The following is an 18,549-nucleotide window of genomic DNA, read 5'->3' on the forward strand; positions in this document are numbered from 1 at the left end:
GAAAGAAATACATCAGAGATAATACGAGCAAAGTTCCACAAAGCTCGCTCTATGGTACAGGGAGTCCCAAACAGGAAGTTCCAAATTTTCAGTCCACAGTGAAACAGGAAATGTCAAATGTCAAACACTTCCTGGAGACAGACGAGATCCCATGGAATCACGTGGGAACTCAGTGGCAAGTCCACAGTGAAACAGAAAGTGCCAAATTTTGAGTCCACAGTGAAACAGGAAATGTCAAATGTTGAACAGTTCCTGGCATGGGCGGAACTAGAGCAGAGGCGTTGCAGTGGACCCCCCTGAAATATGATTTGATACAGATGATTGACACGTCACGGCACCACACATCTGGTTGAAACGAGCTGCATTTTGAAATCAGTGTCACATTGACTGCTAGGTTCCTCCTGTCCAGTAGTTGGTGCTGTGAACCACAAAAAGTTCTAACCCACCTTAGCAGAAGAAGAAAAATGTTTGCCTCAGATTTCAACTGAACACGTCATTTGAACCATGGACTAATAATGACACCAAAGTTATATTGGTGAGTAAATGACCATATTTTATGCCAGAAATAAGGTCCAGGTTCTTAAAAGCGACATTTCTCCTTTAATTCGGGTTGGCTTATATACTGTATATGCGTGTGCCATTATTAGTCCAAAACTTGATAAGACCTGTAAATAATAATCAGTTTTAGTGCTAGTTTTCTTCAGACAAGTCAGGGGGAAAAAAAAGAAAGAAATTAAAACGTTTCTTTCACCAAAACATCAAATCTAGGCTTGCATGTCAGATGTACTTTCTGTCAAATTGTAGCTGAACTTTCAGGTCTTTTTAAGAAAATCCTCCTCTACACCACTTCATCAAGAAGCTGGATTTTAGATTTTTTTTTTTTATTTTTTTTATTTCTATCAAGTTTTAGAGATTTGCTTTCAGTTTGAATTTAAGGAAGGTAACTTTAGAACTTTTTATTCTTTATATATATATATATATATATATATATATATATATATATATATATATATATATTTGTATATATATTTGTATTTCTTGTATTTGAAATGGCATAAACAAATTAAAATGTGTGAAATACCAAATGTTCTAATACTTTGGGAGTGGGTTACTATATCCTAACCTTATGATGAGGGCAAAATGAGTGTGGAATTATTACCGTTTTGTTTAAGAATGATTAATTTTCACTGTTGCTGCACTTTGTGTGAAATCGTAGTCATCATATTGATGTGATAATATTGATATGGTAATATTGAGATATGAGAATTTGGCCATATTGTGAAGCCCTAGTGTCAACTAGCTGAAAACTTTGAATATTTATTTACATCTACATTAAAAAAGATGCTTAAAGTGGCAGGGGGTTAAGAGGGCTGTAATTAGGGGGGTCTGGGAGGTAGAGTCCCCCAAGAAGCTGAAAGGTTTTAATCATGCTCATGCTCCCAAGAACCATACTGAAAAAGTCTCAAGGACCTTAATGACATGGTTCGATGGTGAGGAGCTTCCAGGCATGTAAGAGGCAAATACAAAAAATGCTTAAAAAGGCGGGGAGTCTGGGGGGAGGTGACCCCCCCCCCTCCGAGGCTGAAAGGTTTTAGCCATGCCAATGCTACCTTGTAACATTTACTCAAAAAAAGGCTGAATGGGATCTAAATGACATGGTGAGATGTTCAAGCGCTTCGCTCGTTCATGTACGCTCCACTCCACTAGATGGCAATAATGCTCAAATTTGGGTTATTCAATATCTGTCCATTTGAGGGCGGTGTTGCGCCTTGTAGCGCTCATCAAGGTTTTCATTCATCACGAGAAGAAATCCTGCAAAAACCCGGAAACGCTCTTGAATCGACTGTGGAAGCATTTTCTTTTAGCAAAACTGATTATTGACAGTTTTATTGGCGTCGACCTCTTGGTAAACAGTCGTTTAGAAGGATAACATGGCTGGTCGACTGCCGGCTTGTGTTGTTGACTGCGGGACGGGGTGAGTTACAGGCGCTAGTTAACATTAGCCTGTTAGCTGTCAAAGTTTCAGCTAACGCCCTGTTAGCTTGCAGGAAGTCAACGTAAAAACCTCTCAAACTTAGTGTTTTTAGTCTTTTCAACTTTATGTTGATTATTGTCAACAGCGGTGCTTTTATTATATTATTATGACAGTGAGTAATTGTTAAGGTTGCTAAAGCTGCTCCTAGAGCCGTAGATAAGATAACGCTGTTACTTCAAATAAAATCTGTATATTTTGTCTTGTAGGTACACAAAGCTTGGCTATGCGGGAAACACAGAACCACAGTTCATTATGCCTTCGTGTAAGTGCTTTGTCTCATTTAATGATATAGCACATTGTGTATATTGTGATTAAACTTGTGATTTGCGCCTTTCATATCAAATTCTTCTGATAAGCAACTCAGCAATACATAATTGAGACATAGTAGTTAGCCTCTGTCGTGTTGTAAAATTCTAGATTTTCTAAGTTTGAAGCTTTCCTTGAACTAAAACTGGAAATTTGCAAAATTTCAGGTTAGCGTATAACAGAGCTCTTAAATGTGGTTGAAAAATATTTTGCATCGCAAGCTTTGTTAAAACAACCAGATTAATGCAAATTCAGTTGAATTTGTACGCTCCACTGCGTTCCTCAGACTCAGACACACGCACGCGCATGCTAATTGAAGCCTCGCCTCTTACATGCATTGTTTATTCCTCCATCACCTGCACAGGTAATTCTAGAATCCTACACACTCCACCAGGACTATTGAAGCCACATTGCCATAAGGAGAAAAAAAAATTCACATTTTGAATACAGCTTTTTTGTTGGTTGGGAATCATGAGGCTTTTTTTTTTCTAAATTCAACATTCATGTTTTTGTTCAGTGAAACAAAGTTGTACATACAAATAAAGTCACGTCTTTTTTTTATATTTGAAATGCTTGCATGCATGTCTGCTTATGACAAAACACAAAGTTTCTGTTTTTGTTTGTGTAAATTAACCCAAAATTTCCAGTTGATTTACATTAATTCTCCATATATCCCATATTTTCCTTCACTTTATTTCTAATTTTGAATGTTGCAAATTCTAATCAGAAATTAGTAAAAAATTACAGCGAAGGTTTGTGGGAATTTTCTGCTACTGTGCAACCAGCTCGTAAATTTTTTTTTTTTTTTTTTTTGAGACATAGTAGTTTAGCCCATGTCGTGTTGTAAAATTCTGGATTTTCTAAGTTGGAAGCTTTCCTTGAGAACTAACAAACTGTAAATTTGCAAAATGCAGGTTAGCATATAACAGAGCTCTTAAATGTAGTTGAAAAATATTTTGCATCTCAAGCTTTGTTAAAACAACCAGATTAATGCAAATTCAGTTGAATTTGTACGCTGCACTGCGTTCCTCAGACTCAGACAAACACACACACACACACACACACACACACACACGCTAATTGAAGCTTTGCCCCTTGCATGCACTGTGTATTCTTCCTTCACATGCACAGGTAATTCTAGAATCCTACACACTCCACCAGGACTATTGAAGCCACACTGCCATAAGGAGAAAAAAGTTTCACATTTTGAATACAGCTTTTTTTGTTGGTTGGGAATCATGAGGCTTTTTTTTTTTTTTTCTAAATTCAACATTCATGTTTTTGTTCATTGAAACAAAGTTGTACATACAAATAAAGTCACATGTCTTTTTTTATATTTGAAATGCTTGCATGCAAGTTTCTGTTTTTGTTTGTGTAAATTAACCCAAAATTTCCAGTTGATTTACATTAATTCTCCATATATCCCATATTTTCCTTCACAGTATTTCTAATTTGGAATATTGCAAATTCTAATAAAAAAATATTTAAAAATTACAGGGAAGGTTTGTGGGAATTTTCTGCTACTGTGCAACCAGCTAGTTTTTTTGTGGAGGGGATGAACCACACACACTGTACAAATGAATGAATAATGTAGTGCAATGATATTTGTATGAGTTGAAAGATGGGATATTCTATTCAATGTTCTGTTCATTGAGATGAAGCAGGTTTAAAGGAAACAAATATTCTATTCCATGAACACATGTTCTTACCATTGCATGAATGGAAAACATTCATTATTTGTCTCATTCTTCTTCTTTGTCTTTCGGCTGTTCCCGTTAGGGGTCGCCACAGCAGATCAATCGTTTCCATCTCACCCTGTCCTCTGTATCTTCCTCTGTCACACCAGCCACCTGCATGTCCTCTCTCAGCACATCCATGAACCTCCTCTTTGGTCTCCCTCTTATCCTCCCGCCTGGTGGCTCCATCCTCAGCATCCTTCTCCCTATGTACCCTGGGTCCCTCCTCTGCACATGTCCAAACCATCTCAATCCCACCTCTCTGAATTTGTCTCCAAACTGTCCCACCTGAGCTGTCCCTCTGATATGTTCATTCCTAATCTTGTCCATTCTTGTCACTCCCAAAGAGAATCTCAACATCTTCAGCTCTGCCTCCTGTCTTTTTGTTAGTGCCACTGTCTCTAAACCATACAACATAGCTGGTCTCACTACTGTTTTGTAAACTTTCCCCTTCACTCTTGCTGATATTCTTCGGTCACAAATCACTCCTGCCACCTTTCTCCACCCACTCCACCCTGCCTGCACTCTCTTCTTCACCTCTCTACCACACTCTCCATTACTTTGAACAGTTGACCCCAAATATTTAAACTCATCTACTTTCACCACTTCTACTCCTTGTAACTGCACTATTCCACTGGGCTCCCTCTCATTCACACACATGTACTCAGTCTTGCTTCTACTGACTTTCATTCCCCTTCTCTCCAAAGCATATCTCCACTTCTCCAGACTAGACTCAACTTGCTCTCTACTCTCACTACAGATCACAATGTCATCTGCAAACATCATAGTCCATGGGGACTCCTGTCTGATCTCATCTGTCAACCTGTCCATCACCACTGCAAACAAGAAAGGACTCAGAGCTGATCCTTGGTGTAATCCCACCTCCACCTTGAATGAGTCTGTCATTCCGACTGCGCATCTCACCGCTGTCACAGTATTCTTGTACATGTCCTGCACTACCCTAACATACTTCTCTGCCACTCCAGACTTCCTCATACAATGTCACAACTCTTCTCTTGGCACCCTATCATAAGCTTTTTCTAAGTCCACAAACACACAATGTAACTCTTTCTATCCTTCTCTGTACTTTTCCAACAGTATTCTCAGAGCAAACATTGCATCTGTAGTGCTCTTTCTCAGCATGAAACCATATTGCTGCTCACAGATCTTCACCTGTTTTCTAAGCCTAGCTTCTACTACTCTTTCCCATAACTTCATGCTGTGGCTGATCAGCTTTATGCCTCTGTAGTTACTGCAGCTCTGCACATCACCCTTGTTCTTGAAAATAGGAACCAGCACACTTCGTCTCCACTCCTCAGGCATCCTCTCACTTTCCAAGATTTTATTAAACAATCTGGTTAAAAACTCTACTGCCATCTCTCCTAGACATTTCCATGCCTCCATTGGAATGTCATCTGGACCAACTGCCTTTGCACTCTTCATCCTCTTCATAGCAGCCTTCACTTCTTCCTTGCTAATCTCTTTTACTTCCTGATTTACTCTCACCACATCATCCAGCCTTTTCTCTCGCTCATTTTCTTTATTTATCAACTCTTCAAAATATTCCCTCCACCTTCTCAGCACACACTCCTCACTTGTCAGCACATTACCATGTGCATCTTTTACCACCCTAACGTGCTGCACATCCTTTCCAGCTCTGTCCCTTTGTCTGGCCAATCGGTACAAGTCCTTTTCTCCTTCCTTACTATTCAACTTCTTGTACAGCTCGCAATATGCCTTTTCCTTTGCTTTTGCCACTTCTCTTTTTGCCTTTAGTCGCATCTCCTTGTACTCCTGTCTACTTTCTTCATCTCTCCGACTATCCCAAAACTTTTTCGCCAACCTCTTTCTCCTTATGCTTTCCTGGACCTCTTCATTCCACCACCAAGTCTCCTTGTCTTCCTTCCACTGTCCAGATGTCATACCCGGTACTGCCCTAGCTGTCTCCCTCACCACATCTGCAGTACTTTTCCATTTGTCCAAAATTGCTTCCCCTCCAACTAGTGCTTCTCTCACCTGCTAGCTAAATTTCACACAACAGTCTTCCTCCTTCAGCTTCCACCATCTGATCCTTTGTTGAGCTCTCACTCTCTTCTTCTTCTTTACCTCTAAAGTCATCCTACAAACAACCATCCTATGCTGTCTAGTGACACACTCTCCTGATACCACCTTACAGTCTGTGATTTCTTTTAGCTTGCATCTCCTATAAAGAATGTAGTCCACCTGTGTGCACCTTCCTCCACTCTTGTTACCCTGTGCTCCTCCCTTTTCTTAAAGTAGGTATTCACCACAGCCATTTCCATCCTTTTTGCAAAATCAACTACCATCTGTCCTTCCCCATTCCTATCCTTGATACCATATCTACCCATTACTTCCTCAACACCTCTGTTCCCTTCACCAACATGCCCATTGAAGTCTGCTCCTATCACCACTCTTTCATGCTTGGGCACACTCTCCACCACCTCATCTAACACACTCCAGAAATCTTCTTTCTCCTTCATCTCACAACCTACCTGTGGGGCATATGCACTGATGATATTCATCATCACCCCTTCAATTTCCAACTTCACACTCATCACCCTGTCAGACACTCGCTTAACCTCCAACACACTTTTAACATACTTGTCCTTTAAAATGACCCCAACACCATTTCTCTTCCTGTCCTCACCATGGTACAACAACTTGTACCCACCGCCGATGCTCCTGCTCTTACTTCCCTTCCACTTGGTCTCTTGCACACACAATATGTCTACCTTTCTCCTCTCCATCATATCAGCCAGCTCTCTCCCTTTACCAGTCATACTACCAACATTCAAAGTCCCCACTCTCATTTCCACCCTTCTAGTTTTCTTCTTCTCCCGCTGTTCGTGGCAGCGTTTTCCTCCTCTTCTTCGTCATCTTCGCCCAGCAGTAGCCCAATTTCCACCGGCACCCTGTTGGGCAATAGCACCGGTGGTGGACGTTGTTAACCCGGGCCGTGACCGATCCGGTGTGGGAATTCGATTCTGAGTCTGCATAGTTAGGTTGGCTTGTTTTACGCCTGTTGCCCTTCCTGACGCAACCCTCATTTATCCGGGCTTGGGACCGGCACTCAGGATGTACTGGCTGCACACCCCATGTGGCTGAGTTCATTATTTGTATTATCATCTTGAAAAATGATATCATCCCCAAACATCCTTTCAATTGATGGGATAAGAAAAGTGTCCAAAATATCAACGTAAACTTGTGCATTTATTGATGATGTAATGACAGCCATCTCCCCAGTGCCTTTACCTTACATGCAGCCCCATATCATCAATGGCTGTGGAAATTTACATGGTCTCTTCAGGCAGTCATCTTTATAAATCTCATTGGAATGGCACCAAACAAAAGTTCCAGCGTCATCACCTTGCCCAATGCAGATTCGAACTTCATCACTGAATATGACTTTCATCCAGTTATCCACAGTTCACGATTGCTTTTCCTTAGCCCATTATAACCTTGTTTCATTTAGCTTTTCTGTATGTAAATCCCATTTCCTTTAGGCGGTTTCTTACAGTTCGGTCACAGACGTTGACTCCAGTTTCCTCCCATTCGTTCATTTGTTTTGTTGTGCATTTTTTGATTTTTGAGACATATTGCTTTAAGTTTTCTGTCTTGACGCTTTGATGTCTTCCTTGGTCTACCAATATGTTTGCCTTTAACAACCTTCCCATGTTGTTTGTATTTGGTCCAGAGTTTAGACACAGCTGACTGTGAACAACCAACATCTTTTGCAACATTGCGTGATGATTTACCCTCTTTTAAGAGTTTGATAATCCTCTCCTTTGTTTCAATTGACATCTCTCATGTTGGAGCCATGATTCATGTCAGTCCACTTGGTGCAACAGCTCTCCAAGGTGTGATCACTCCTTTTTAGATGCAGACTAATGAGCAGATCTGATCTGATGCAGGTGTTAGTTTTGGGGATGAAAATTTACAGGGTGATTCCATAATTTATTCCTCAGAATTGAGTGATTCCATATTTATTTATTTTTTTCATCTGCTTGGTCTAAAAAAGTAACCGTTACTGACTGCCACAATCTTTTTTTCTTGATTTCTTATAGTGTTTCTTAAAGCCAGAAAGTTACCATTTGAAATTAGTTTAGTTTTGTGTCATGTCTGTGATCTGCGTTTTTTCTACAAAATTAAACAACTGAATGAACATCCTCCGAGGCCAGTGATTCCATAATTTTTGCCAGGGGTTGTAGACTGGTTTGTGAACAATATTTGAGGGAAATGGTGATATTGTGTATGTGGAAAAAGTTTTAGATCTTTGAGTTCATCTCATACAAAATGGGAGCAAAACCAAAAGTGTTGCATTTATATTTTTGTTGAGTGTATATATATCACAGTAGGAACTTGTTCAGTTCTTCTTCTGATAGCATGTCTACACCTGCTAAAGATTTCTCTGAGAAAGTTGCGGCTTATAGGTTGGATTCAGCTTCCTCGTATCATGGACTAATTTTTCAGAGAAATTAGAGCTGTTCAGTAGAGTGAAAACTATACAGCAAATGGAACCAAAATGCACAGCAAGTGATGCCACTCACAAATAAAGGTCACATGACAGTCAACAGTGGTGCTTCCTTTAGGTGACAGTTTTAAAGAGGACTGACTTCCCTTAATTGGTATAAAGGTTTTGCACAGTGCTGTGTGTGTTAGCCACAGAAGCATCAGGCTATTTAAGTATCATTTCTTAATTTGTTATAATAATAAATGTTGTCCGTAGTTTATCCTCTTAAACCTCGTCTTTAACCCTTCAGGGTAAAATACTGAAAGATCTTGTTGCCTTCAGGTATTGCGATCAGAGAGTCGGCCAAGGTCGGAGACCAGGCTCAGCGCAGGGTGATGAGGGGTATTGATGATCTCGATTTCTTTATTGGAGATGAAGCCATCGACAAACCATCATATGCAACAAAGGTAGGCAGGAGCTGATTGCGTTTTCTGGTATTGGGAGGTATGAAAGTGGAATCGGTGCTGATAGTGGTTTGTCTTTTGTTTCCAGTGGCCCATCCGCCACGGGATAGTGGAGGACTGGGACCTGATGGAACGCTTCATGGAGCAGGTCATCTTCAAGTATCTGCGGGCAGAACCTGAAGATCATTATTTCCTCCTGGTAAGACCACCGTTACAGATATTAGATAAGGAACCTCACATCCAGGAGGACCTCCGAGTGAAAACGCCTGAACATGGCAGAAAATATTAATTTTGATCAGAAACTAAAAATATAGCTGAATGTCGATCTGATGAGGAATACACACAAAGAGTTCTTGTTTTTAGTGTGTAGCTCCCTCACCCTGCTCAGTAACAACTGAATCACCACATCTTTACTTACTGGAACTTAAGTTGTGCAGCGGTTTGAGTAAAGCTGCTGTTTTTTGTGGTGCTTCAGTTTGCAGCACAGTTTTTCTTTCAAATATAAAAAGAAAAATGTTAATGTCATAAGTAGATAGAATATATTTGCAGACAATGAAAATAATTAAACAAGAGTAACAAACACTTGGCTCGGTTTCCATATTAAAAAAGGAGTGAGGAAAAAGTACAAAACTCATTTATTCCCTTATTTTCTCCACAGTCATTCAAATATAGTTAACCAGCTTCCTTATTTATCTGAATATATGCTACTAATTAATTTTCCTTTGTTGAAGTAAGTTAGTCTCTGCTATGCAAAAATATACGTAAAGTCATGCATTTCGTCTCGCTGGTCCGAGTCGCAATGGCAGGAAACCAAGCAGCTGGTCCCACACTTCCCTGTTCTCAGCCAAGTCCTTATCTCTTCCTGTGGGATCCTGAGTCATTCCCATTTATAAATTATGTAAATTCATTACATAATGGGTGTTTTTGTCAAAAAATATTAATTATCGAGCAGAATTGCAGCTTCATTAATAATAATGATAATAATGATGGTGACTTGGATTTATAGAGCGCTTTACAAGTTGCATTATTTATTCACACACACTGGTGGTGGTAAGCTACTAGTGTAGCCACAGCTGCCCTGGGGCAAACTGACGGAAGCGAGGCTGTCATTCTGCACCTACGCCTCCTGTTGTGAAAATTAATAATGGATAAAAACAGGTTCTCAGTAGTGTCTGTTGTCAGATCAGATAAAACACACTGCTTGCCAAAAGAAAGATAAAAAATATAAATGAGACAAATATTTGACTAAAATAACCCAAAATCCTGGGGTGGCCCCTTTGTTTTGAGCAGTGCATTTCCCAGCTGTGTTGGGAACACTTTGGGATCCACCAGGAAGAGTTAAAAAAAAAAAACTTTGCTGAGGATTGGGAAGGGTGGAATGAAATGCTCAGCTATTCAATTTTATTTATTAACTTGATATTTAGTGTTACTCAGCTGTAAAACGCTCCCTTTAACGTGTTAGTTTGTAAACACTCAGCCTGAGGTGATGAACTTTTGACACCGACAGTAACTTTAAGATAAAACACTCCACAGTGTTCTTAAAACCAGAGAAGCCAATGGAATGGGATTGACTTCAGATTATGGTTTTGAGATAAAGACAAAGCTACTGAGCCTCTGTACAGAATACTTCATTTCTCAAAATTCCATTAGAGCCTAATGATGTTTGGGCGTGTGCACGACGCTGCATCCACCACAGCCAGACCTGAGCCACAGTTCACGGTTTCATTTCATCGTCTCTTATGTTTGTGTGCAGACAGAACCGCCGCTGAACACTCCAGAAAACCGAGAGTACACAGCTGAGATCATGTTCGAGTCCTTCAACGTCCCAGGTCTCTATATCGCTGTTCAGGTAGGACTCCAGAGCACGCCGCAGCTTTCTGTAGTGTGTGCACGCACATGGGCTAATCTTTGATTGTCGTTGTCAGGCCGTCCTGGCGCTAGCTGCCTCATGGACTTCCAGACAGGTGGGAGAGCGGACGCTGACTGGCACTGTGATTGACAGCGGCGATGGAGTCACACACGTCATACCAGTGGTACATGTTGTTGCGTGGCTGTGGATTGTGGTTTTGCTGTTCCTCGTTCTCAGCTGACTCTGGGGGGGATTTTTGTGCTCCAGGCTGAAGGCTACGTCATCGGCAGCTGCATAAAGCACATCCCCATCGCTGGCAGAGACATCACATACTTCATCCAGCAGCTGCTGAGGGAGCGGGAGGTGGGGATTCCTCCCGAGCAGTCGCTGGAGACGGCCAAAGCAGTCAAGGTCAATTACAAAATAATTACAGAAACCTGTCGGCATGAAGTCAAATGCACACATCATGCTAATATTTACCCAGTCAACCAGTACGTGTTGCTGTAGGGGAAACTGAAGAGACAGTTGGCCTTTCTGCTGGCGGAACACTGTCTTTTTTGTTTTTGACTTTCCAGGACGCGTCACCTCAAATCTGTCTTCTTGGTCCTAAAGTCTGGATCACTGCTGCCTTCTGTGCATAACTAAGGTGTTTTCATTTGTTAAACATTGGGGCAGCATTGGTAGAACTGAACATGGTGATGCATTTCTCAGCCTGGCCACTAGGTGGTGGAGTAGTTGCAGTACAGTTACATATACACTCAACAAAAATATAAACGCAACACTTTGGTTTTGCTCCCATTTTGTATGAGATGAACTCAAAGATCTAAAACTTTTTCCACATACACAATATCACCATTTCCCTCAAATATTGTTCACAAACCAGTCGAAATCTGTGATAGTGAGCACTTCTCCTTTGCTGAGATAATCCATCCCACCACAGGTGTGCCATATCAAGATGCTGATTAGACACCATGATTAGTGCACAGGTGTGCCTTAGACTGTCCACAATAAAAGGCCGTTAATAATAAAAGGCAGTTTTGTTTTATGGGGGGGGGGATACCAGTCAGTATCTGGTGTGACCACCATTTGCCTCATGCAGTGCAACACATCTCCTTCGCATAGAGTTGATCAGATTAATTGTGGCCTGTAGAATGTTGGTCCACTCCTTCAATGGCTGTGCCAAGTTGCGACGAAGAACTGGAGTCAGGTCGAGACCCCCATGAGGACGATGAGCATGCAGATGAGCTTCCCTGAGACGGTTTCTGACAGTTTGTGCAGAAATTCTTTGGTTATGCAAACCGATTGTTTCAGCAGCTGTCCGAGTGGCTGGTCTCAGACGATCTTGGAGGTGAACATGCTGGATGTGGAGGTCCTGGGCTGGTGTGGTTACACGTGGTCTGCGGTTGTGAGGCTGGTTGGATGTACTGCCAAATTCTCTGAAACGCCTTTGGAGACGGCTTATGGTAGAGAAATGAACATTCAATACACGAGCAGCAGCTCTGGTTGACATTCCTGCTGTCAGCATGCCAACTGCACGCTCCCTCAAATCTTGCGACATCTGTGGCATTGTGCTGTGTGATAAAACTGCACCTTTCAGAGTGGCCTTTTATTGTGGGCAGTCTAAGGCACACCTGTGCACTAATCATGGTGTCTAATCAGCATCTTGATATGGCACACCTGTGAGGTGGGATGGATTATCTCAGCAAAGGAGAAGTGCTCACTATCACAGATTTAGACTGGTTTGTGAACAATATTTGAGGGAAATGGTGATATTGTGTATGTGGAAAAAGTTTTAGATCTTTGAGTTCATCTCATACAAAATGGGAGCAAAACCAAAGTGTTGCGTTTATATTTTTGTTGAGTGTAGGTTTAGTGCTCATTTCTTTTGAAGATCACTCAGCATCCTGTCCCTTCCTTCCTTCCTTCAGCTGGGATCTTTTCAGTTAGCAAAAACCTGATGACTAGAGCTCTGATATTTTTAAATAATCATTCTCACCCCTCCATGTCGCAGTGTCCTCACTGCTGTCCCACATTGTTTGACTTTAGGAGCGCTTTAGCTACGTCTGTCCCGATCTTGTAAAGGAGTTTAACAAGTACGACACAGACGGCTCCAAGTGGATCAAACAATATACGGGGGTCAACGCCATCACCAAGAAGGAGTTCAACATCGATGTTGGTTACGAGCGCTTCCTGGGACCTGAGATCTTCTTCCACCCGGAGGTGCACAGGTTTTTAGTTTGGTTTTCTCTTTGCACAAATTATAGAAGTTGACTTTTAGTGCTCTCACTTAAAAAAAAAAAAAAAAAAAAAAAAAAAAAAAAGGAACAGTCGCAAAAGGGAAGTTAAAAGAATTGAACCATTTGATCTTTTTTCCAGTTTGCAAATCCCGACTTCACCCAGCCAATCTCCGAGGTGGTGGACGAAGTTATTCAGAACTGCCCCATCGATGTCAGGCGTCCTCTCTACAAGGCAAGTTAAAAGAAAGAGTCAAGCTATCGCTTCCATGAATCTGAAACCTGTTTTGTTTTTTAAACCAGAGTGTGTGTGTGTGTGCGTGTGTGTGTTCTAGAACATTGTGTTGTCTGGAGGTTCCACCATGTTCAGAGACTTTGGCCGACGCCTGCAGAGGGACCTGAAACGGACTGTGGACGCGCGACTGAAGAGTAGTGAGGAGCTGAGCGGTGGCAAACTGAAGGTAACGGGAGAGACGACCTGATTTAACTCGTCACTGTGTGTTTGAAGTAAACTCTGCGCAGTAATTCCTTGAGGTGGAGGTGCACAGTGGGCGAATCTGCCAAGATGATGAACAGGTAAAAAATAAAGCCTTCATTGGCTTGTTCTTAGAGCGCCGGTGTGTGTTTATGTTGTTGTAGTGCTATAAAGCAGTTTGTGTCTCACGTGACCTGAGACTCATTGAAAGAACACCATGTCAGTGTCCCTAAAGTTGCAGGCTGGTTTTGGATACCGGTTTGAACCCCTGCAGCCTCTTTCCAGATGATGTCATTTGAAACCTATTAGAGTTCGGAGGTCAGGTTTTAGGGTGAATGTTGGAACAGGTCCAGTCTTCATTGAAACACCTCCCAGCATTTGAAGTATCGTCTCTCTGCCGCCATCTACTGTTGTGGAGAATATGGCAGGTATAAGTGCCTTGGTGACTGTCCTATAGATTTCCAGAGCAGAATGCAAACAGTTTTATCTTCTGCCTCCTCAGATGAGTTTATCTGGTTCCTTCCTGTGAAATTTGAAACGTAACGTCGAATTAAAAACGAGCCCTTCTTCGTGACGTGGCAGATAACTTGTTTACACCATTTGTCTGTTCTAGCCCAAACCAATTGATGTCCAGGTGATCACTCATCACATGCAGAGGTACGCCGTCTGGTTTGGAGGATCGATGTTGGCCTCTACTGTGAGTATCAAACCTTTGCTAATGATTCCGCATCTGCTTCATGCTGTCTGTTTATTTACGGGAAAACACTTCGTTTGCAGCCGGAATTTTACCAAGTCTGCCACACCAAGAAGGACTATGAGGAGATCGGGCCGAGCATCTGCCGCCACAACCCCGTGTTCGGCATCATGTCTTAGACGAGTATGTGGAGCGGACGCAGAGGAAACCGAACAATCGCCGCATGACCTCACACACTGTGGTAGTCGGAGCCTTTGCACAGAAGCTCTGACCGACCCGTCGCCCCCAGAGCGGCAGCGGTCCAAACTAACTGCCAGAAGAGCGGCAGCATCCTCGCCAATTCCAGGAAAGAAGTGATGAAGCCCAAAGCATCCTCAAATCAAATGTTTACTGCAAGTAGGTTGATGGTTGGAGGTGAAGTGTCTCATTCTGCTCGCCTGGTTTCTGTACTTGTGTCCTCACAGGGTTGTAACTTAATTAATCAAAATGACTGGTGTAGAAACGCACTTCTGCGTGTGGGAATTTGGTTTTGGCTTCTTGCTGTATGTTCTGTAATCGAAATAATGACGTGTTGAAGCAGGATAATTATCCACAATTATCAGTAATTAGAAGTTTTTAAGTCAAATAGGGGAAACAATCAAACAGTTGTACACGACATTCTATTCTTTGATTTCTCTATTTTATCTTTAATATATTCCGGGTTCCACTGGTTGGATGCAGCCATGTTTCCTTTTGTTGTGGTGACTAACTGTTGGTGTTTTTCTTTTGCCTTTTGTGTGATTCATCTCAGTTTTGTAAAAAGTTGATTTAATATGAACGTGCAGTTTGAGTGACTTGTCGGACCATCACTGTTGCCTGGATCTCAGTTAAACTGGATAGCCTTGTACTGTAACTGTACCAAATCTGGATTTCAATGCTGGCATTCCAATAAATGCCAAGGAGCTATTTCTACAGTTGAGTCTTATTTTTTTATTTATTTTCCCCCCATTCTATTTTTCTGCATGTAGCAACCTGTGGGCTCGTGTGTGTGTGTGTGTGGGGGGGGGGGGGGGGGTGGAGTCGGTGCTTCAGTGGGTCTGGCCCAATTTGCAGCAAACCTGGGATGCATATTTGGAATATTGACCCCAGGAAACCTGTTAGCTTTGGTGTCAAAGTTCAAGGGCAATTTGTTTAAAAAAAAAAAAATAAAATCTTAAGCACGATTACTTCACTCCTAATTGCCTGGTGTGTGTTGAGCAATATGACCCCATGGGTCCAGTAGTTAATAGGGTTTTAAAAAGGAACCGTTTGCACTTTGTCATGCTTCATGATGTTATGGACGTCCACCTTGTTTAACTTTTACTTTGGAGACCAAACGTGGTCAAAACTATTCCGTTTATTAATCCTATTATCAACCAATTTATCACTGAGAATTGGAGAAACTTTTGACCTCTGTACAAACTGAAATTGACCTTTTTTCACATTTTTTGCTGTTGGTACCTCATAACATTCATACTGCAAACTATACCTTTTCGGAATGTTTATGATCAGACAAGTAATAGACAAGTAATGTGGTACTTTCCAATATGATTGGAGCATTTTTTTTTTTTTTTTTTTAACCCAGTGTAATTCTTTGACCCCACCCTGGCTGTAGTTCCCACCCTGGGTCAGCCATCGTATACGGAGGCTGGATTGTGCAGTTTATCCCCCTGAAGTGCCAGTCAGTAGTGATGTTATGCTGTAAGCAGACTGTTCGACACATTATCGCATTTTGAATCAGAAATGTCACTGCAAGATGTTTCGATGCCTCGCGTCACCCTCCGAAAAATCACACAACTCCCTACATGACACCTCATTACATCACACAGATTTGAAACTCAGTGCTTATAAACAGGCACAGCCCCTCTATACTTCATGGGTTGTTTGAGAGGAAGGAGGTTTTGGTGTGCATTATTACTGTAGTTTCATGGATTGACAACCAGAGAGAGAGATTTAGGGCAGATGAGCACTAGATTAGACAATCCATCATACACTCACATTAGCACATAGACGTTCAGACACTATACATACAGATTTACAAATTAAGTACACATCCAGAGAAAGATTAATGTATTAGCAGATAAGTGTAAAATGAGTGTGAGAACATTAGAAAGTGTTTGTGTGATAGTCTGTGTGAGGAAAGGAGAGACGGGGAGGATGGAGGCAGCTGTTTATCCAACTCTTTTCAATCCATCTTAATATGCCACCAACTTCTGTGCTGTGAGAGTTTTCTCCAAAACTGGAGACGTACTAACAAAGAAGAGGAACAGACTTGACCGAACACCGCTGAAATAATCTGGTTTTTAAAATCCCCATCTTTTTGTACAGTTATTGTCATAACAGTCCCTAGTTGCACAAGCATTTCCCAATTGATATCTATCACAGTATAACAAGTATTAATGTATGTAAATGAAAAAAAAAAAGGCAAGAGTTTCAAGATGCACATAGGCAAGGCCAATTTATTTATAGAGCACAATTCATACACAAGGCAATTCAAAGTGCTTCACAGATTCATAAAAATTACAAGATACAGATAAAATCACAAAACACACAAAATCATAAAAACAAATATTTTAAAACTACATTTAAGAAGAAGAGGGCAAATAGATAACTCAAGTCTCGTAGGCCAAGCTGAAAAGAACAATTTTCAGCCTGGATTTAAACATTGTCACAGATGAAGCCAGTCTCACCATTTCAGGGAGTTTATTCCAGATTTTAGCTGCATGAAACTGAAACATTGCTTCTCCGTGTTTAGTCCTGACTCTGGACACCAGTAAAAGACCAGTCCCAGAAGATCTCAGGACCCGCAATGGTTCATATGGCTCTAACATATCAGAGATGTACTTTGGTGCTAAACCATGAAGAGACTTGTACACAAGCAAAGCTGTTTTAAAGTCTATTCTCTGAGCGACTGGAAGCCAGTGCAGAGATCTGAGCACTGGACTAATGTGGTCATATTTCCTGGTTCTTGTCAGGACTTGAGCTGCAGCATTTTGGATGTTCTGTAGCTGTTTGACAGCTCATTTAGAGAGGCCAGTGAGTAGACCGTTACAATAATCCAATCTGCTGGAGATAAAAGCATGGATCAACTTCTCTATGTCCGATTTGGACACTATATTTTTAATCTTAGCAATGTTTTTAGATGGAAAAAGCTGCTGATGTTATTGATTTGATGTGACTGTTTAAAGTCAGGTCTGAGTCCATGATTACTCCAAAGTTTCGAACCTGATCTTTAGGCTTTAGAGAGAGAGACTCGAGGTGACTGACACTTTCTCGTTTCTGTGGGCCAAAGACAATGGTTTCAGTTTTATCTGAGTTTAACTGGAGGAAGTTGTTTTGCATCCACAAACTAATCTGTTCGATGCAGTGACAAAGCAAATCTACAGGCCCCAGTTCACCTGCTGTCAATGACACATAGATCTGAGTGTCGTCTGCGTAGTTAGGGTAGGGTACATTATTGCTGTGTATCAGCTGACCCAATGGAAGCATGTACAAATTGAATAAGAGGGGTCCCAGGATAGACCCCTGGGGAACCCCACAGGTCAGCGCCACTTTGTTTGAGACACAGTTTCCAATTTCAACAAAGTATTATGTCCTGTCTTCAAGATAGGACTTGAACCAATTTAATGCAGTACCAGTGATATAGAACCTTAGCTGCCTGTTTCATGACCTCTTTCCCTTTATTGTTCCATGCAAGTGCCATGTTGATTGGCCAGCAGATGTCGCCATATCAAATGCTTCGAGACGCTTGACCATTTCAACACAATTGTTTCATATCGATCCAGTGGTTCAAAAAGTTTCGGTTTTCCATCACTAGTGAGTCAGTCAAAATTGACTACTGGTCCATGGATTAGTAGTTTAACCAAGGGTGAGTAACAAACTGCAGTATTTGGGTGGTTGACAACCTGCTCTCCATGCTAAGCTAAAGTCACCATTTGAGTTGAAGCAATTAAACCAATATGTCCAGCAGAAACACAATTTTCAATAAGCTTTAACCAACACTACGGTTGCTGGGCATGAGCCAGTGCTGCGCTCGGACACGTCCTTCACACCACACAACTAACCTGGAATCTACAACCCCTGGCAAAAATTATGGAATCACCGGCCTTGGAGGATGTTCACTCAGTTGTTTAATTTTGTAGAAAAAAAGCAGATCACAGACATGACAAAACTAAAGTAATTTCAAATGGCAACTTTCTGGCTTTAAGAAACACTATAAGAAATCAAGAAAAAAAGATTGTGGCAGTCAGTAACGGTTACTTTTTTA

The 18,549-nt window shown here is 41.4% G+C and overlaps 1 protein-coding gene across 1 annotated transcript; it reads left to right on the forward strand.

Annotated features, from left to right (window-relative positions):
• Positions 1-1,792: 1,792 nt before the first annotated feature.
• Positions 1,793-15,217, forward strand: LOC117517660 (actin-related protein 3-like). The gene is made up of 12 exons (XM_034178773.1): positions 1,793-1,975; positions 2,242-2,297; positions 8,891-9,015; positions 9,101-9,211; positions 10,766-10,861; positions 10,938-11,045; positions 11,129-11,272; positions 12,908-13,081; positions 13,238-13,330; positions 13,431-13,556; positions 14,184-14,267; positions 14,348-15,217. Exons 1-12 carry the CDS (start codon positions 1,932-1,934, stop codon positions 14,441-14,443), a joined length of 1,257 nt encoding a protein of 418 aa, XP_034034664.1. The 5' UTR covers positions 1,793-1,931; the 3' UTR covers positions 14,444-15,217.
• Positions 15,218-18,549: the final 3,332 nt, after the last annotated feature.

This window comes from Thalassophryne amazonica, chromosome 1 (genome assembly GCF_902500255.1).
Source record: "Thalassophryne amazonica chromosome 1, fThaAma1.1, whole genome shotgun sequence".
In the NCBI taxonomy this organism is placed as follows: domain Eukaryota; kingdom Metazoa; phylum Chordata; class Actinopteri; order Batrachoidiformes; family Batrachoididae; genus Thalassophryne; species Thalassophryne amazonica.

Coding starts and splice junctions, on each gene's coding strand:
- LOC117517660 (XM_034178773.1), top strand. CDS start 1,932: ATGGCTGGTCGACTGCCGGCTTGTGTTGTTGACTGCGGGACGGG. Junction 9,212..10,765: donor AAGATCATTATTTCCTCCTG/GTAAGACCACCG, acceptor GTTTGTGTGCAG/ACAGAACCGCCGCTGAACAC. Junction 13,082..13,237: donor AGATCTTCTTCCACCCGGAG/GTGCACAGGTTT, acceptor TCTTTTTTCCAG/TTTGCAAATCCCGACTTCAC.